Genomic DNA, 21,315 nt, shown 5'->3' with positions numbered 1-21,315 from the left:
CCATAAGTGATCAATAAACTACAGAACCTCTTCTCTTACTGGGCCTCATTCAAAAAATCTGTGATTCATCGATATTTTCTCTCTCCTATAGTTTTTCCTTAATGTATTGTCTGCAGACTTGCAGACTTTCAGACTTGCATCCCCACCCCCCAACAATATTTGCATCTGTTAAGACTTTGTCATTTGTTTCTGTCCTTTATTTATCAATATGCAATAAACAGCAATATTTCCTTTTAGGAGTGGGAGAAAAAATGGAAAATCTATATATCGGGATTTTTTGTTTGACAATATCAAAACCAGGATTCTTTGTCAAAAAAATCAATTTTCTTTTTCAAATTCAAATTCTTCATTTCAGTCTTTGTTTATCAACTGGATTGGATTTTGGATTGAGAGCACATTTCACCTTTGCCTATTGACACTGTGATAAAAAACCTAAGTGTCTGTCAGCACCAACGCTTCTAAATCTCCACTGAGAATTTCATTCAAGCTATACCAACATGTTACCTTTCGTAGTCTACCTTACATGTTTTGGCTTGAGTTGCCAAAGCCTGAGTGAAAATCTGGGATCAGCACAGAGTCAGTTAAGTTTGAGAGGACAGGCCATCACAGACCATGGCTGGAGCATAGACTGTGTCATACAAAGATCTGTCTGTGATGTCATCCATTTATTTCTAATGCAGAGTTTTGAAGCCTGTCATTGACAGATGCTGAACTCAACCTAGCTTCCTAGCCTTTGAGTATAAATGAAGTTAAAGAGGCGGGCCAAGACACCACCTGTCAGTCAGCCCTCAAGTCAGCCATACCTCATACCTTTACAAGAGCAAAACTTGTAAAATAGCAAGTTATAAAAGAAGCCAAGTCCTGTACAGTTTTGGGTCATTGTTTTAGTTGTTTCTGGTGTCTCTGCAGCCTCAACTGGACACTCAAGTAGGGATGGGTACCAAATTAGGTACTTTTATAGGTACCGACCGAATCTTGTCAAAAGTACCGCGTATCGATTCATGTAAAATCAAAAGGTACCATGTTTTGGTACCTAAATGCATCCTTGTGACTGTGAGGGAGTGGAAGAGTAGGAGATTTTCCATGCTGGGCATGAACACAGCATTGCAAGGTTATATGTTGAAGGATAAATAAGACAAATTGAAAAGAATCTACACTTTATTATTAAACAAACTAATACATTTTACCACATAAACACAAAAAAAGTACCGAAAATTGGTACCGTTGAGTACCGGTACCGATTGCTAGGTACCGGGCATTGGTACCGTACCGTTTCAAATGTGAAAGGTACCCATCCCTACACTCAAGGTACTGCAGTTTTTATCACTTCTGCATGGGCTTCATATCTTTAGACCAGGGGTCGTTGCTTGAGAAGAACAGGCTAAAAACTGGAAGATCCCAGTCACCATCAGACCAATCAATAAAGAGTACAGCAGTTAACAATGCAAAAAAAAGCATCACAACTTACATTTTTTAGTTAATATTTGCTCTAAAGTTTAAAGTCATTGAATAAAACAAGTACAAACACAGTGTGGGTACATGTACTCACCTGAATACAATCATTGCTGTTTTGCATGGTGGGCAGGCCAGCAGGAAGATCTGTTAGGAAAAAAAAAGAGAAATCAAATTAAACTCAGAGTTGTTATTAAGAAACAGCATGAACGCTTTGACAGCTTCAAGCGCTCGCTTCTGTAAGTAAAGAACAGGAACAAATAGCTGTAACAAGTTTTTATTAAATAATTGGAGCAGGAAGCTGGAACAGAGTCCCGTAGGCGACTTTAAAGTGTGTCTAATAAGAAAACAGAACGCAGAGTTAACATAGGACCCAAGAGAACAGCCGAACAATCAGAGGGAGTATTTGAAAGCACTGGAATGGCTGCCGCATATTGGCACCGATGTGTTTTATTGCCTGGTTTATATTCAAACAAACAATCGTAACAAGATTGAATTTGAGATGGAGAAAGAGAAATAATCAATTTTTATTAGGGAGCGAAGGAACATAGGACGTGTATAAATCTTGGCGTGTTAGAGCCTTATCAGATCAGCTGACATGCTTAATTTTTAACTTCCTGAAACTTCATCAAAGTTAAATTTGAAAGCGATTTACAAATGATTCACCAAATGTGCAAGAATATGAACTGCTTTGACAGGTCCTGAAGCTGTGCATTGGTTTAATATGTATAGGGATGGGAATCAAAAACTGGTTCCTGAGAATCAATAAGAAATGCTTCAATCTATTGATATCGTTAGCCTGATATTAGCCTATGTGCTTCTTGATTCCCTTCTTGATTCTTTACACTGTGTCGGGACTGCAGGACCTTACACGACTAGTCTGTCGCAGCTACCTTAGCTTAGCAGTTAGATAACGTTTTCCATGAAAAATGTGATTCAGGATTTTCAACTTGAAGTTTTACTGAAGAAATGTACATCACTCTCTTACAAGAGATTCTTATTTAATACATTTAATATGTTGTAAATCTCCTTGAAAAATTATACTAACAAAATAGTGCTAGCTTGATGCTAACATATGCAGAAAATTGCATTGATATGCTAGTGGCTAGCATACATTGCTAGAACTTTGGCTTCATCATAGAATCTAAACTTTTATCATAAAGACATTCATGCAAGGTTCCAAACAACTTAGAATAACGCTATAACCGTTTTAAGACACTAGATGGTCTACTTGTTAAATAATATATAACAAAACAAAAACAAACTCAAACATATGTTGTTGACCCAGAAAACCTGTAAAGCTACTTTTTTTTTTTTTACAGAGAAAGGGAATTGATAAAGGAATCGATAAAGAAACGTAGTTGCTAAGCAGAATTGATAAGGGTACCGAAATGTATAAAATCTTATCAATGCCCATCACTTAATAAGTACCCGTGTATGTAAAGCAACTTTAAACAGGGTACAAACTACATTAGCTTTATGGTTAAATGAGAACACAGGTCACAATGTATATCTCCCTCATATATCTCCTCTTTGCTCAGTGACTGTGTGAACGCTCAGGCCTGGAGCAAACTGCAAACATGGATTACCTCAAAACGCCGAGTGACACAAAAAGAAGTTGGTTTGCCCGGAAGGCAGCGGCCACAGAAAACATTACAAGAAAGCAATTTACTTTGGATCTGTTGTACAAGCGCACGCTGGCCCGGGGATATATCTGAGGGATTGCTCTGCTGTGTAGCTATCAGCTCATATTAACCTGCAGCGTGAACAAAAAACTCAAAGTTTGTTTGTCCCAGTTTGATGTCAACCATAAGAAACTTAATATGCGCCACTGAACTTTCAGACACATGCAAATATTTGGTTCATTTCAGAGGAGTGAAGTTGTATGAAAACCACTTAGAAATGTTTACCAGAGTCTTCCAAGAGGATTATTACAGTTAGCAAACACTGCGTTGTTTTCACATGTAATGCTGCCTGGGGGAAACTTTGCTGCTGAGATCCTTTGTTTGATTTCAGCTCAGCATTAGAGATAGGAACTTTAAGGCAACAATTTGTGAAAAAAATCAAAGTACAGTCATCATTTGAAATCAGTCCTGTGACTTTTTGTTGTTGTTGCAGAGCAGCCGAGCCCTTTATTTAATGTCAAGCTTTTTCTCACACTGCCATCGGTCATGTCATTTTTGGTGGCAGTGTTTTCACCGCCCTCTCACCTCCCAGCCTCTCTTGTGCCTCTGTGCCTTCAGCTAACACATTCGATAACTGCTACCAAATTTAGCCTCTTAGCTCCTGTTGGCTCCTCTTAGCTGGAGCAACACCACTGTCAAAGTTACTCTGAGTCACATAAACACTCCCTCTCCTCCCTTTGGAGCTCAGCAATGAACACAACTCACCACCCTGCTCGGCTTGTTTGTGTGTAAGGCAGGTATTTAACGCCACCTTGTTATGCTAAATGATTAAAAAGAGATGCTAGTTTCTGTGTTTATTCAAAGCGGCAGCTTCATCTTTGATTCATAGAGACTCCGGCAGGTTTTGTTTGTCTACCAGGAGCTAGCTGTGAAAGCAGATGTTGAGGCTGCTTGCTAAAGAGCCTGATTATGAAATGTGACAACAACAAAAAAAAAAAGTGTGAAGACATTTAGGTGTTGAAAAAGACAATGAGTTTCCTATTGGGTAATGAAAAACAGTTAAAAACTGAACCCAGGAATGATGAAATGTATTCTTACAGCAACAATATGAGCTTTAGTTAATATAACCCCACAAAGAATTTGGAAAATGGGTCTGAGATAATCAGGTTATTTCTAATTTAAAAAACTGTGAGCTCCTTCCGTCTGTAAAACAACATCGACCATTAGTTAATCATAACATTTGAGCTGACACTGTAAACTGGTTTTCTGTCTAAAAGGGAAACCTGCAAGTTTAATGGCTTCAAATTTAAATGAGTTATACAACAACTCACCCCTGGTGCAGTGTTTGCTGAGACAAAAGAGCTAAATACCTGAGTCATGTTTGGCACAGGTTTTGTTAAAATCTACATTTTTCACTTGGTGTGTATGTAGTCTCAGGTGTTTCTGCACAGCCTCTAGTGGGCGCTCAATGAGTAGCAGTTTTTAACACTTCCGCACAGGCTTCATATCTTCATATCACACAGACTGTTGATTAAGACGAACAAAATAAATGTTTATTGAGTTTGGATTGAAGCCCAAAGAGTTAGAGCTCCCTCTGCTGACTGGCTACGGGACGGGCCATATACCTAGCATCCCTCATAATTCATCTACGAATGGCAAATGGTCAGCACAATGAGGTAGATTTCAGCAAAAGCAACTGTTTTACGGCAGCTACGGCAACTCTCTAGGAACATGCTGTGACATCATACAGCAAAAGCTTAACAAATGCAGAAGCCTCTGCTACACCTGCGACACAGGTCAAAGGTCAGTCAAAAAAGTGATGCATGGAGTTACTTCCACAAAAAGTTAAGTGCAGTGATTGATATAGGAGTTAAACTTGGATGCGATGGGATAACTAGTTTGATGCTAAACCATGAGCAAAGCACAAAGAGAGAGCAGTGAAGAGTGAGTCCCAACTTGCCAGGTCGTGAATCGATTCTGAGGATTTGCTGAATAGAAATTGAACTGGCAATGCAATGAGTCACCAATATTTTTACCCCTATGACATCAATTGCTAGCCCTGTTAGCATATGTCGTGACGAAAACCAGAGAGGAGAAAGTTAGCTTGCTAAAAACCAAAATGCTAACTGGAAATATGCTCCCTTTGAGTTTTGTGAAAGCTGAAGGCTTCAAAGAGCTGGCGTTTGCCGAACAACATCTAATAGGGCTGGGACAATATGCTGTTCTTGCGATTTGACTCTATTTTGATTTTTGGGGTGCCAATTTCATTTAAATTGCAATTCTTCGATATTTACGATTTTTAGTTTGCTTTTTTGAACACCAGACAATGTGAAAAGGTGATATGATGTTGATGTCTACAGACTATATCAGGAGCCATAATTTCTCATTCTAAACAAAGACTGAAATGAAGAATTTGTACATCTGAATTTGAAAAAAAAAAAAGGATTTTTTGACAAAGAATCCCTGTCTTGATATTGCTAAGGATGGGTACCTTTCACTTTTGAAACGATATGGTACCGATGCCCGGTACCTGGCAATTGGTACCGGTACTCAGCGGTTCCAATTTTCGATACTTTTTTGTGTTTCTGTTGTAAAAAATAACAATTTGTTTAGTAATAAAATACACATGTTTGTTTTTGACTACACATATTCATTCTTTATTTAATAACTTTGCAATGCTGTGTTCATGTCCAGCGTGGAAAATTGGCCACCCTTCCACTCCCTCACAGTCACAAGGATGCATTTAGGTACCTAAACATGGTACCTTTTGATTTTACATGAATCGATACGCGGTACTTTTGACAAGATTCGGTCGGTACCTATAAAAGTACCTAATTTGGTACCCATCCCTAGATATTGCCAAACCAAAAATCCTATTATGTCGATTTTTGATCTTTTCTCCCACCCTTAACATCTACAAGAGTGGAAATGATGTATGTAAAGACTTTAACTACAGTCTGGGAGGTCTGTGTCCTACAGACCCTTTTTGTTTGTGGTTATAAAAAAATAAGAATAACCTGTGAGTACTTGAGTATTTGTTTATTAGATATTTAGAATAATCAAATAGTCTGAACTACTGTAAATTCCCATCCCTCTTCGGAACAAATTCATGAAAATCACTACCTCGAAAAACTACCAGCCTCACATCTTATTTGTTTTTGTGAACTGATGCACGGAATACAACCAATGAAATGGTTGCACTTACAGTTTGTGACATTAAAAGTCTGAATTGCAGCACCAACCATCAGAACCTCTCAGTGTTTCTCATTTAACACTCAAACTGGACTCAATGCAAACTTGAGGATGTTGTTTCTGTTACTGAGGACTTGTCTGACTACTTGTTGCTTGTTGGTCTACAGTTAAACTAACCAAACAATCCAACAGTCACTGTTGACACACTGTCTGTCCACACACACACTAATATTCATTTCACAACGCTCAATCTAAGCCTATTTTGCAACATTTCTGAAAAAGCAAACACGAGCTAATCAGATCTAAAACGCCGCCTCAGTCTACAACCAGGACTAATCCCTGTCTGGGAGGCCGGCCCGTTGAATCCTGATCTTATTAATGGGTGAGAGGCACGCTTAAGTTTAATCTAGCACTGAACTATAAATCCCTGGCTTCATCTCAATCCATCCATCCCAAATAAAATCTGAAACTCTAAACATGTTTTATCAACATTGAAGGGTCTTGTTGTCTCCAGTTCTGGTGCAGCAAACTGAGCTCTGTGTCTGCGTTCTGTGGAGGAAAGAGCAGCCATTTCCTGCTGTGCTTTTCCTGTCATCTCTGCCGGTAAGAATGTGTTGAGTCTGCTTCATGTTGAAAAGATCTTCAATCCAATCTACGACAACCAGGTCGAAGAAGCAGGAAATTCAAAGTCATTTATTACCTTTGTGTTGTGTTTGTCTTCACACTGACAGTTGGGAATAGCTTCTTAGCTTGTTTGTTTCTTGTTTTTTTCACAGTTTGTTCAGTCAAACAGGTCCTTCAATGTGCAGCTCACAGTCATTAGGCCTGTTTATGATGCCTTGAGGGGACTAACTGGCGAAACGTGTGCTGAATAGTACAGGAAGCTTTAAGGTAAATCATTGACATGTAGAAGGTTTTATATCACCAACAGATGGATTCAAAGTGTGCTTCTCTGCAAAACAATTTTGATCTAAACTGGACACCAACTCGAGGTCTGAGAGGGTGAATACTTCAGTGCAGGAGGCAGAATGTCAGCTTGATGAAGACAGTCTGTTTTATTATTCTGTGAGCTGCTGAATCAGCCTGACAGATTTGAGAAAAAGACAGTTTCTGTTTGTCTTCTTTGTTATGAACTTGAAATTACACGGTGTGCTGTGTTTGTTTATTGCCTGTCAAGAAAAATGTCTGATTTCAAGATATGGTATTTTTCTTATTTCAGGAAACTTGACAAGATGAATGTGGCTCAAATTTGGTCTGATGAGCCGACTCTTACCAAAAACAAGACATAAACACTTGCAAACTTTGCAGGACTCAACTGACTGAGTCTTTACAGAATCCGAATAATTACTTGTGGACCCCAAACATCTTAATCAAGAAAAGCCTAAACAAATGTTAGGTCACTTTTCTCTCCAATGGTTTGTTCTTCTTGTGGTCACTGTAAACAAGCTTCTTTTGTTCTGAAAAATAATCCAGCCCAGATTACATCCACACCCATAATGACTGTTATGAGAGGCCAACAGGCCTTGAAACTGTTGCTGCAGAATAAAACACACAATTACCTCCGGATGGTTGATTCTCCTCATAAATTTTACAAGAGAAGTATAAATTTATGTGGGAGTACATTAGACTGAGGCCTAATGTCATCATGTTTCCTGTTTCCTGGCACTGATGTGCTCACAGTTGACTGAGAGTACATCAGACTCATATTTCTTAATCTTACGGAAGGTGACAGAGGCTTTAAAAATGAGTCAAAGGGAGACATTAATCTAAGGAAACGGCTGATGGTGAAATCACACAACTTCACTTTTTCTGCCAGGAGAAAAACTACTGCAGGACAACAAATCCTGACTGAAAATGTACACTTGAACAAATTACATGGAGGGTGGGCAGTTAGTAACCTTGCAGAGCAGATGGACCTGCCTGATTCAGTTTCTGAACTCCTGCAGGTCCATCTTGCCAGGCTCCATTGACCAACAAATTCACTCGGCTAAATTCTAACCGGCCCAATCAGGGAAGAGAGGCGGGAGCTGTGGGAGCAGACATGACGTCAGCAGACTTTTGTACTTGTCAGCGTTCCTTTGATTCTTAAGTTAACTTTACAAAAACGGCAGCTGTCGTCTAACGCCATTATCACAGCTGTTTCTCACGTTCCTGTAGTTGTTCGTCTATTGTTTCTCAGCAGCGGCGCACATAAGCTACGTCATACTGTGGCTTCATGCGGATTGGTCTGTGGTGAGTGTGTCAATCAGAACGGTCGTCCAATCACCAGCTGCTGATTATTTTTGAAGGTCCCGCCTCTGAAAACAAATCTGAAGAGCTGCTACCCAGATGGACGAGTGAAATATTTCCGTGGCGGATATATGAAACTGTCCGTATGGCGTGTCAGGTTAGGCAGTTAGTCCTAAGTCCAAAAAACAGAAAATAGTCAATGCTGAGAATAACTCGTTGAACACGGCTTAACAGTTCAAAGCCATACTGACTGAAACACATTTAGTTCAAACTAGTTAGTTGTCTCTCTTCCTGTTTTTGATCTAAAAAAAGAAAAAAAGACAGGAAAAGGCACTTTTTCGATCACGTTCATCCTCCTCCTCTCCGTCGTTTTTTCACACGACTGCGCCGCTCTTTCTCTTGGAACTACTGCAACACATCCCCAGTTTGAGCGTGAGCTGCCTGAACTTTTCTGACTCGCTATGTCTCGCTATGTCTCGGTGATCTCACATCTTCTCCTCATATCCATGCTGATCTCTCATCCAAAGAGCACACCGCTCTCACCCACAGTAGTTTACAAGCATGATTTTAGTTGACAAGCTCTGGCAGACCCTGCCTAGCTCCCTGTGAGATGTTGCACTCTCACCTAAAATATCCATGATGCCTCATCAGTTATTAGGAAGATCAGCAAAAACAAAAACAACCAAATTATTGCACTGGGTGCTTAGTTCACATTTTAGCCTGTTAAACAATGGTGTACTGTTGTCAAACAACCAGAACACATACTTTCACATAATGCGGCTTTTACTCAACTGATATGTTTCACAGCAAGACTAAGTTGTGTCTCAACTTAAGGTACAAAGCTGTAGGACAGTGAAACTGATTTAAGGAAATTATGTAAATCTCTACAGAAGCTTCGACTATATATTCAACTGATACAGAACGGGGGAAACAAGGGTTGACCTGTAACGCTATGTGCATGGTGTATCAACTTATTTTTTGCTGCTGGCAAAACCACTGTCTTGATTTTGAATATATCTATACCTTTGGTGTTACTTGCCTCAGTCTGTGTTTAAATGATGCACCAGATCTACTTTAAAACGGAAAAAGACAAAGGACAAAATAAGTTCTGTATCATCATTCTTGGTCCTTTCAAAGGGTAAAGTCAGTACACTGTGATAACTAACGGCTTTGCTTGCACAGACTGTATGTTTTAATGTTCTTGTCCCAAAATGTTCAAAATAAATTTAAAATGACAAGGAACTTTAACAGCTGTTGTGACTGACAATTTACCATTGTACTTTTTTGAAGCCAAAATAACCCCGTCACAGGCGCCGCCATTGAAGCTGTTGTGCAGCCAGAGTCTGCGCAGTAGAGACTGTGAGGGATTCTGGGAGAATCTGAGTGGAGCCGGGTGACAAAAATAATATACAAATTTTTTCTTTCGAGAGTCTAATCACTTCTCTGCTCTACCTCCAGATATATTTTACAATCCCTGAAACAAATACACGAGAACGCCAGCTGTCAATCATCATCAAACGTTTCGTAAAGCCTTGTTTTTAACCTCGTATAACTAATAAAAATGAAACTTTTCAGAAGAAAAGAGGTCTTGAATGCAAGGCAGTCAAATAATGTCTTCAAATCACCACAACAATCCGACAAGAGAAACATTTCTATGTGGAGTATTTATCTTTTTTGACCACAGCTCATCTGGAATGACTGGTGAGACAGATTTTTTGACCTGTACTGCAACCAGCCACCAGGGGGAGCAGTTTTTGTGGAGACCTCACTCCAAGCCAAGCGTCTGTTTTTTTTTTTTACAGTCTATGGGAACACTGGACTGCTGTTATCCAGCCCTTATGACCAATCAGAGAAGTTTTACATGAAAAGTCATCTCCACCCATCCTATTGAGAGTCAACGGACTGTCCTGGGCCCTTCACTGTTATAAAATTTAAAAATCTAATTTTGACGGAATTGTTATTCTGATTCCAACAAGCAAGGTTAGTGGGATCCAGTCCCCATTGACTTCAACTTGTGGCTGCAAGTTTTCCCCAACCAATTCCATCTACTGTCCTTTTCTCTGATAAAGGGCATTAAAAGGGGAAAAACTATATGTTTTCATTTTATAATCATTTTATACTGAGTTGCAAATAAATACCATGTCCACATATGAGATCTTTGTTATGAGATGAATGTTTGGATTTTCCCCAAACAATAGTGAGCTTTCCACAACTTTTAAGGAATATTTCTCATACTGCATTAGCTGAACTTCTGTGAGCTTAACATGGATAAGATTTATTCCAGTTTGTGTATAGTCATTGTGTCACATTGAGCAGCACATTTTACTTCTGGGAGCAAAACAGAGCAAAGTCACAATTTCTTCAAATAATTTCCTTTTGTGTTGCAAAGACATTCCAAAGTAGAGGTGTATGATTGACTCAGAGAGCAACAGATCAACGACCTCTTGAAAGTAAAACCACACACTTTACTGATAACACACACTTACTTTGTATAAGTGCAGTCAATGAGTAAGAGGGTGAAGTGTTTTCAGTGCAGACGAGTCAACAATCTGTAATGCAGAGTGGTATGGCTGCAGATGATAATTGAGGCTTTATTTAAGTGTGATGCTGTTTCTGTAGTCCGTTACATTGATGCTGAATGTTAGCTGCACACTTGTTAACAGCTTGGCTCTTCAATTTACAGCCGGCTCTCAACCCATGGAGGAAAGACAAAGCGCACAGTCTTTATGTTCATTGCCGCAGTGTGCATCCAGGCAGTATTTTAAAGTCCTATTAAACCCATTCAAAGCTGCTGCAGGATGCCAGAGGCCTGTTTTTAAAGGTGTGAGTTATGACCACCTGAGGCGTGTGGAAGTGGTTATCACCAGCCAACATACTTATCTATAATTAAGAGAGTAATCAGTTTGTTTAGTCCCTTTAGACCATTGGACGCAATCCACAAGAGAAGAAAGTTCGCCTGATAAGGAAGCTGTAGTATTTGGATGGAGCTTATCCATCATCACATGTTCAGAGGAAAGTCCCAGCTAACTCCCACAGGATCCTGTAACCTAAGGTTATCAGTCAGTCCAACACCCCGCTGAAACCACATCTACCCTCAGTGGTCAGGTCAGTTTTAACAGGGACAGAAAACTTGAGCTGAACATAGTGCAGCAAACTCTAAAATCGTGTTTGAAAACCTGGTTTGGTTTCTTGACTAGAGTCCTGATTGTGTTAAACTCTCCCTTGGGTAGGTGATGTACCCATCAGCAGATTGTGGTTCGATCCCCTGTCACTTTCAAAAGCAGAAGTACTGCACGGTGGATGAAATGTAGTTTAATTACTTGGTTGGTCAGAGGACTGGATAGGCATGTAATGAATTATGTTGTTTTTTCATTTACTTCCATAAAATGCCTTTTTCAACAGCTAATGGCTAAATTGTACAACAAAGGGAATGTTTTATCTTGGAGGGTAAGTGCTGACTCCACAATGTTAAGGCTGAACAATAATGCCACCACATGACGATGAGTGTCTATCAACGTGGCTTTTGGTGTGTAGTTCTGTCTGCCACTGGTTCCCATAAAAACAAAGATGGGCTTTTAGAGGACCCAGTCTTTATGGCCTGCTTAGACCATAAAATCCAAAACAAAAGTGAGACAGTTGGAGGATTCTCTGTCACTGCCCTAACGCCAGTGTAGGATAGCACCAAACCTAGCTAACTCTTTTGCATTGTTAGCATCAAGTATATAATCCATCACTCGGGATGGGCGAATATCGATACCAGGTATCGGTATCAGGCTGATACTAGCCTCTATTCAAGGTATTGGTACTCGAGAAGGCTGCAGATACCAGCAGCAGATATTCTAGGCAAGAGAATCTTACGTCGAGCAAGTCGTCTTCGCCACTAGTTGCTAATTGCTGTGGTTTAACACCACGGCAAATGTGCGTCAGGTCCTGTTCAGACAACATGAACGAACCAGGGAGAGTTAACAGTTAAACTGTTTTATTTTGCTCTTCAGTTTACTTAAAAATAAATACTTTAACTCTGACAGTTGCTAGTTTTATTGTGCACTTTTAATATATATATATTTTAATATTCATCAAAAAAATTCTAAAATCAGAGAGAGTTGTTTGTGTTTTATTTGGAATTAATGTCAGAGTGACTGTGCTGTCTTTGATCAAAATGATCTGTCACTTTTGATTTAAATTTTATGTATCAAAAGTACTAGTAGTATCGGTACTCGGTATCGGTGAGTACTCAAGAGGGAGTACTCGTACTAGTATCAGTCTGAAAAAAAGTGGTATTGAACATCCCTATCCATCACCAATATTAACAAAATAAAAATGAATGCTTATATAAAACATTTGTGCAGCTTATAATTGTGTTAAAACTAGCGCAAGAGAGTGAGTGCTGCATCTTCACAGAGAAGGCGCTGGGTGATGTTTCTGGCGGTGGTTTTCCCAGCTCTCTGTCCGCTATACGGGATATGCTTGTCTGTGTATGCATATGTGCGTACATGTTTCTGTGTCTGTGAACGCGTTGGGGCAGAACTTTGTCTTGCGCGAGTGATCACAGGGAGAAATGTGAACCCAACCATGCCCAGTCATGTGAATTTCATGAATTTAATAAGGCTATTTAGTCTTTTAAATGAAAAAATACAAGTTATGGACCTGATCTATAAGAGAGGTAACTCTAAATTGCTTCTGCTGTGATCTGGCGCTATATGGAAATTACAATTAACTTGACTCCAAGGAGGGGCAAGTGCCTCTGTTGGGACTGCCCAATAATGGCAGAGGAAGTACTGTACTATCATCCAACAGTAACCACATTGTTTTAACTGGCAAACCAAGAATTACGGGATATGTTGGGTTATGAAGGATGCTCCTGTTGTATCCTCTGCAGCTGGGAATAAAAAAAGGCTTAATTGTTGGGCCTTTTTGGAGAAGCCTTAAAAAAATTACACATTTACTACATTTAAAACAGAGCAGAACAAAGGAATAAAAGCCACGTGGTTCTCTCCACCGGCTCCTCACTGCACTGTAGCTGTAATTCGATTTGTTTGTTTATGGAGCCAGGAACATATCCATTAACTCAAAAGAAAATACATCCGGAAATTGATCAGTCTGAGATCTGTCAGTGTGATGGCTTTTGTTCCACATGTAGAAAAAAAAACATGTCTGACATCTGTGCTGTCAGAAGTGGGGCATCCTCTCATCCGTCATCAGACACTGAACTCTTCACCCTCAGCGAGGCTCTCTCACATCGTACACAGCGATGTTTGAAGAGACTTGGGTGAACTCCACAGCTGCTCCCATGCATTATTTCAACTGTTTTATAATGAGTTTGCTTCAAGGGTGGTGAAATTGTACGTGTATTCTAGATGATGAAGGCAGGCTTCCTTAAAATATGTGAGTTTGATATATTAGAATAAAACGTGATGGAGGAGGCAACAGCGTCCTGAAAATTTGAAAATGACACTAGACCCTAAAAGTTCAGTTTCCACTGGTATTTTATACTGACAACAAGTTTTCAGCAAACAGGCTGTTGTATAATGATGCTGTGCTGAAACAAAACAGAAAAATGGTTAAATCTTACATCAGCTCTCAGGTGAAGTGGTTGCCTGTGCTGATTACTCAAGAACTGAGCTAACTTCAACCACAGAAACATTCTCTTTTATCACTTCAACCCTAAAACATGCACAGAATACTGAACTTCTCAGAATCCACACCAATAAATTGCAGAGTTAATGGGTTAACATGTCTGTGATGAGGCAGGAAAAAGGATCTTTGCGGTGCTGGTGAGGTGTTTAGATCTCACATTTCCATCTGCCTTTAAGGGATTACAGATGGGACCACACCCGTATACTGTAAATCCACAGAGTGAGATCAGAGGATGACTCAATGCTGTCACACTTCTACACCCATACAAAAGAATCTCCAACACTAAAGCATCAAATATTTGAAAAATGTATTTTAACTTCAGTGACCATCCTTACCTTGTGAAAACTAAAATTAACCTCTGAAGGCCTAGAAAAACACTCTGATTCTACAGTTTCTCTCTGTGACTTTCTTGGTTCCCTTTCTTCCTCTTTCTGGACAGTTCAACAAAAAGCTAAAGGCTTACATTGCGTGTGAGGTGACAGCATATTAAAATTGGAGACTTTTTGAGGAACTATGTGCTTTTTGACTGCAGGGACCAGGGTCTAAATTTACTTCAGGGGTAACTGATCTGCCACTGCCTGGTGGGTAGTACTTTCCAGATGTCCAGGACCTTTGGGGGGTAGTACTGCAAGCTTATGATTGGGGGAGCACCCACAGTGGGTTTTTTTTTTCACTTTCTGTCAACTATAACATCACACACAGCTGTGATTGACTTGGCTCAAAAACTCCTAAACAATCATCTTCTTAGACCCTAAGAGGCCGTTTATGCAACAACGGTTTCAGGGTGAAATGCAAAAGTATTTTTGCGTTTCAGCCTCACGTTTACACAGAAATGGCCTTTGAGGCAACCTAAAACGCAAACTTTTAAAAACTTCAGTGGAGATCTACCAAAAGCGACGTCTGTACGAGACAGTTATAGTGCCAACTACAGGCCTGGCATGCTTACTACAGCGTTTTTAAATCCCTCTGCATTTCTGTGTTAACACAGATTTTTTAACTGCGTTTACAGAGGAAACGTTTTGGTGTAAACAAGGCCAAATGTGTCTCTGTCAGCTCCTGGTGTTGCAGTTCAAAGAGTGACCCTGTAAACTGGAGACCTTTAGCTGAACCTGCCAATAGCTTTCTAGTGAGATGATAAAGTCCTCTGGAATGGATCTAATTTTTTTTCCTATAAATAACTTAAAAAAATATCTCATCAGTTTAATGTTAATAAATGAAGAATTTTGAGAAGGATATACCAGCCAGAAAGCTGTGAATTTACAGGCACTCTTCAGGCCAAAACACTGTTCAATCTCTGCTGTCATGCTTTGGACATCAGAGATCAACCAGCCTTTTCAATAAACTTGAAACAGCTTTTTGATCTTTTCTGATTTGGAAAATCTCCATGGGATTTAGAGCCTAGATGGAGACGAAGACAACAATGGGCCACAAGTACCACGTAGCTTCAGCAGCTAAAAGTTCCTGGAACTTCTGGTCATAAGCACCTAATGAAAATGATGTCAAAATACAGCAAACCTGTAATAAGTAACAAAAATTTAAAGATGCAGAAGACTACGTCTGTGAATACAAAATGGCCAATTCTAGGACAATAAGGCCCTGCTTTCTAAACCCCCAAGACAAACATGGAGAATGACTAGGAATGGGTACCTTTCACATAAAAAAACGATACGGTACCGATGCCTGGTACCTGGCAATCGGTACCGGTACTCAACGGTACCAATTTTCGATACTTTTTGTGCTCATTTGGTAAAAAAAATATCAATTTGTTTTATAGTATTTTTTGTGTTTGTCAATTTGACATATATATTCTTTAATATATAACCTTGTAATGCTGTGTTCATGTCCAGCATGGTAAATCTCCTACTCTTCCACTCCCTCACAGTCACAAAGATGCATTTAGGTACCTAAACATGGTACCTTTTGATCTTCGTGAATCGGTACCCGCTACTTTTGACAGATTTCTGTCGGTACCTATAAAAGTACCTAATTCGGTACCCATCCCTAAAAATGACACTTTGGTTTTTTGTCACAGCGTCAAAAGGCAGTGGTAAAAAAATGCAGGACTAAGTTTGGGGACTATCAAAATAGCTTTTCACATTTTTGTTTCTTTCCCTGTTAAGAACACGAGTTTTGCTCTTCAGAATCAAGTTTTCAACACGGCTGGGTAATGATAAAAGGTGATGTGCAAGATTAATGGGATTATTAATCTATCTACACATGCTGTTGTGATATTAACACAAAGCTGTTACTGTTACTCAGCACTCTTCTCTCTCCTTCGTGAAATCATGTCCAACTAGGCTGTGGCGTGCATGTGTGAAAGGCATGGCTGTGAAAATTGCTGTGGCTGAACGTCCTGATAATATCTATAGAATGTGTGGAGTTCATGTGTGAAAAAAGCTGCTTCTCTCCTCTGCTCTGAACAAACGTGAAGTAGAAACATCCACTTCTTCCTCTTTGTCTGAACTGTCACTCACAGACACGCATCATGTTGATCTGATGACTGCGGGTCAAGTCTTTATCACAGCAGAGCATCACTGCCCACTCCTAATCATGTAAGGAGAAATATTTAGAATTCATTATGGTAGGTGATCTCCATTTTTCATCTCTGTGACAAACACATTAAGTTGCAGCTGGCATTGACCTGTTGCCATGACCCAGAGCGTGCAATCATGCACAGTGAAGGTCAGCCGAGCAGGAGGCATGAAAGGAAAACATGCAGGTACAGTATGTTCTCATGGTGGCAGAGTGAACACAGAGAGCCATTGTTTTTCTCTGAACCATAACCTCTGGTTCAAACTGAAATGAAACTTAAATTTCCCTGTTGTCTATGAGTCTGATTCTCTGCTGACTCCCCGTGCAGTTAAACAGACCGCTCCCCAAAAGCTACTGAGCTGTTTGTAATAATGTAGCACATCTGGCTCCTTTTACATACCTCAGGCTGTTAACCTTAAAACAACAGGTTTGAGTCTCTTTAACAAATCATTAGTAAAGTGTTAATCCTTGCTTTAATTATTTAGACTTATTTAAGTTTCTATCATAAAATACTAATAGAAACAAGTTACATTTTTACACTTCTCCTTCCATGTTGTCATACTTCAAAAGTAAAGCTGTGTCTCTAGGTTTCCTATTCTAATTTCATGACTTCATTATTTTCCATTTACACTGAGGTTGACCACACAGGTCTGTCCACAGTTAACCATGTGAATGCTGATTTACTCATGAGGATCAAAACTAAAATGCCTCTGAGTGCACACTTTATGTTTCATACCTGTAATAAAAGCAGCAAAAAGAGAGGTGGAGAATGAATCACATTTCCTCTGACAAGCCTGATCCTGAACTTGACAACACTTGTAAGATGAAAACATCCACATCTGGACCCAGAGCTGGGTAAAGGGCAAAGTCAGTGTGAGCTGCCTTCAGCCCATTCCTTTCATTCTTTTCACGAGTGTAATTTTGTCCAACATGAACAAAAAAGTGAGCACTCCATGCACTTTTGCGTCTATGCAAATTTTTTTCCGAGGTGCAAGAAAAAAAAGTGAAGAAGATAACAAAATTAACACCTCATTCAAATTCTGAAAAACCCATGATGTTTGCTGCAGCTCTTCCATAAAAAAGCATGTGAAAGTGTCTCTCCAGGATGTTATCCGAACTTATGTAACACCCCTTTTTACACAGCGGTGCAGGACATGCAGCTAAGATCATAAAGTAGAATCAAAGTCATTTCCTAACCTCCGAGAAAACCATAAACATTGACTGTGGGTGTGGACTTAAAATGCGTATAACACTTTTGCTGTCTGACGGATCCCCACCTATGTATTGCCCAAAGACACTCAATCTTCACATTGTGTCATCCTTACCTGAACCATGGTCATGACATGGCACGGATTCAGCAGGTATATCACAGTCTTTGTCGCAAACTTAAACCCAACCTCCACTCCAAAAGTCATGCAAAGAGCAACCAGCAACAGGTTTTTGCCCATACTATCCTCCTTCGCCTTTGTGCAATCTTTCCCCACCACCTTGAGCTCTTTGGAGAGGTTTATCTTCTTCAGCGCCACGCCGATCTCCACCAGGGAGACGAGGATGATGATGAAGCTCTCACTGATGCGCTGCTGGGGCGCGATGAAGGCGGCACACTCAGGGCCCCCATTGCCTTCAAACTTGGGGTCCACGCCGCCGTAGACCCAGTCCAACAGGCTGTAAATGTTATATCTGGACATATTCCTCTTCTCGTGTTGGAAAAGATACGAACAAGATGGAATAAAAGACGTCACACTGACTTCTTGGCGAAACATGAACTGCAAGATTTCCCTTTCGTGGCTCGTCTCGAGGTTCAGAGGTAGACATGTATCCACCGCTTTGGTGTTTGAGCTACACCACCTCACCCACTGGTGGAGGAGGAACTTCAGCTAGCTACAGGAGGTAGCTGTAGTCAGGACTACCAGTACAAGCTGCTGGTCGTAGTGGGAAGTGGCCAACCTCCCTCTTCCTTCACGCCTCTTCCCTCAGACACAAACTCAGCCACTTGGCGATGACAGTCAGTCCCGCTTTGGCATCCTTTACTTCAAAACATTCAGTTTTGTAGTCACGTACAATTTCACAGAGCTGGACAGGAACAGTTTGTTTTAGGTTAGCTAACCACAGCACAGACACAGGTGAGGTCAGGTTAGCCTAGCTTAGCTCTCAAGCTACTGAACGTATCCTGGTGAACTGAAGCGGCACCACGCTGTGTTTGTGCACCCCGAGTTTAGCCTGTCAGGATAACAACGTTTCTCCTTGGGATAGCATTGGCGCTATTGTCGACATGAAAATTGATTTTCGTGTAAATAAAACCATAGTTACATGAAATAATTAAGTAAAATCAGTCTGTTAAAACAATTTCTTGTTAATTTCTGAAGTAGATGCTAACTATATTGATCTAGGTAATGTGGGAGGAAATAAACAAGTGCGTTGGTGAGCATGAGCTTTATGAAATTTAAGCAACATTCAAGGATAGCAATCATGAATTACTCAAACTTACACTTGCGACTGCGTGCGTCTATGATCATTTTTGCGCGTAATTTACCTCAAGATATGTTCTACACGTCGCGCCTGAGAGAAAAATGTGAGGGCACACACAACCCCCGGCAACCAGGGAGGACACACGGCACACGTGACACTTTTTGGTGGTGCGTTCAAGGGGCTTTCGGAATGTTTATTTTTGTAGGTGCAGTAAGAACTCAGACACTAATCAAATCCCGTATAACTAAGGAAGATGCAAAAAAAAAAAAAAAAAAAGTTTTTTTTTACATCACCACACTGAAAAGTAAAAATCAAATCAGACTCGTACGTTTTTTATCGACGTCATTTTCTCCTCCACATTTAAGGACGGGTATATATATATATATATATATATATATATATATATATATATATATATATATATATATATATATATATATATATATATATATATATATATATATATATATATAGATAGATAGATAGATAGATAGATAGATAGATAGATAGATAGATATAACATGTTCAAATTAAATTATCAACCCAAATTATTGTATTTTTGGGAAGCATTTCACTTTTGGATAAATAGATACTTGTATGATCCCTGTATACTTGTATAAATTCAAGATTTTAAGATAGTTTGATGTAAATAATTAACCTTGAGGACTTAAACAAAGGGGATCACTGCAGAAGGAATTTTTATGGTAAACAGATAACGAATTAAAAAGTAGCTACAAGGTCTCCCCATTACTTTTTTAAAAAGAACCACTGTAGTTCCCATATGTTGGGATTCTCTTTTATTATCATTAGTTATAGATTTTTGACACCTAAAGGAAATCAAAGTATTACTATAAATGTTAACAGCCTGTATGAAGGCATAAGTCCTGTGAAAGATTTAAAGGAGAACAAATCAAGGACTGCTGACCTTACTCAATAACTTAAAATGCACATGTGCCAACAAGCAGTCCACAGAGAGCTAATTTGTAAATCAATTTCCTACATACTGTTCTGGCTCTCCCTTCATCATGGGAGGGCCCAATGACGTGTCCTTTTTTACAGTAATTGCTTCAGGATTCCCTGCAGTTTTAGTTAATCCTTTTCACCATCATGCAAGAGGAGATCAAGAGGGATGAACAAGTGCAGGGTGCAGACACAAGGGGAGAGGGGAAAAGCATACGTGATGCATTTTATGTTCTTCCCACAGCTCCTGCTTTGCTTAGCTTGCCTGAGTTTTGAATTATCTACACACTGACATCTATCCATTAGCATGGAGGTCTGTGTGGCACTCAGTGTGGTGCAAAGCCCTTTTGAAAGCAAGGTCAGTGTTCTGGGTGTAAATGAGTTGGTGCTGAAATGTTGTAATAGAGGCCAGAAGTGCTTCACTGCGCACAGTCATAAAAAGATGACAGCCTGGTTTGCTTTTACTGACAATAGAGTGGAAACTGAGCCTGAGTGTTTAATCAGCGTGTGGTAATAAAAATGAATATGAATGGTTATTAATAAGAAATTATTTTAGTAATATACCAATCAGTGCAGACAGAGAACTCCACTAGGAATCATCCAGTGAGATTAAAATTAAACAGTCGTACTCCTCTGTGTGTGTGTGTGTGTGTGTGTGTGTGTGTGTGTGTGTGTGTGTGTGTGTGTGTGTGTGTGTGTGTGTGTGTGTGTGTGTGTGTCTACGATTGAGAAACACTTTAAAAAAGCTCTACATTGTAAATGTGTAGGATTGTTCATGAAGTTTCACGAGTCCCGTTACCATAGTTACTTTATAAAGGTCACCAGTAGGCATGGCATTTTAATAAGTGCTTTTGATTTCAAAAAGACTTCAGCCTTGAATTACTTTTACTACTCTCAGAGATAATAGCCTGTAAGAGCTGTTAAAGTCTTTGCACTGGGAGGTTGATGGACCCTGAGAATAAATGTGGTGGCTCATAGATTTCCCTTTTAGAGTGTAAGTCATAAGGAAAAGTCCCATGAAGTTGTGTTCATTGTTAAAGACCCTGTAGTTATAACAACATTATTTGTGGTGTATGATGGCCTCAGTAGCCAAGCTGTTGAAAACTTAGGCTCAATCATTGGATATCAGGAAGCTCATGGATTGCATTGCTCATGTTATCCTGAAGTAAGAACAGAAACTATTGGCGGCAGTTTTGTCTAAGTATAAGCACAGGCAGGT

The 21,315-nt window shown here is 39.7% G+C and overlaps 1 protein-coding gene across 1 annotated transcript in view; it reads right to left on the bottom strand.

Annotated features, from left to right (window-relative positions):
- Positions 1 to 18,866, bottom strand: part of tmem164 (transmembrane protein 164) — a 36,186-nt gene extending 17,320 nt beyond the window's left edge. Inside the window, exons 1-2 of the mRNA XM_074671456.1 lie at positions 17,993 to 18,866; positions 1,550 to 1,599 (exon numbers count right to left, since the gene is read on the bottom strand). Of these exons, the coding sequence (XP_074527557.1) occupies positions 1,550 to 1,599; positions 17,993 to 18,430 (488 nt within the window). The 5' untranslated portion in view covers positions 18,431 to 18,866. The remainder of the gene's footprint in view (positions 1 to 1,549; positions 1,600 to 17,992) is intronic.
- Between the last annotated feature and the right edge of the window lie 2,449 nt (positions 18,867 to 21,315).

This window comes from Halichoeres trimaculatus, unplaced genomic scaffold (assembly GCF_033239565.1).
Source record: "Halichoeres trimaculatus isolate MK-OKI-2021-1 unplaced genomic scaffold, fHalTri1.1 fHalTri1_scaffold_6, whole genome shotgun sequence".
NCBI lineage: Eukaryota > Metazoa > Chordata > Actinopteri > Labriformes > Labridae > Halichoeres > Halichoeres trimaculatus.
Note: the sequence above shows the minus strand (reverse complement) of the source record. Positions and strands in the feature narration are given on the sequence as shown.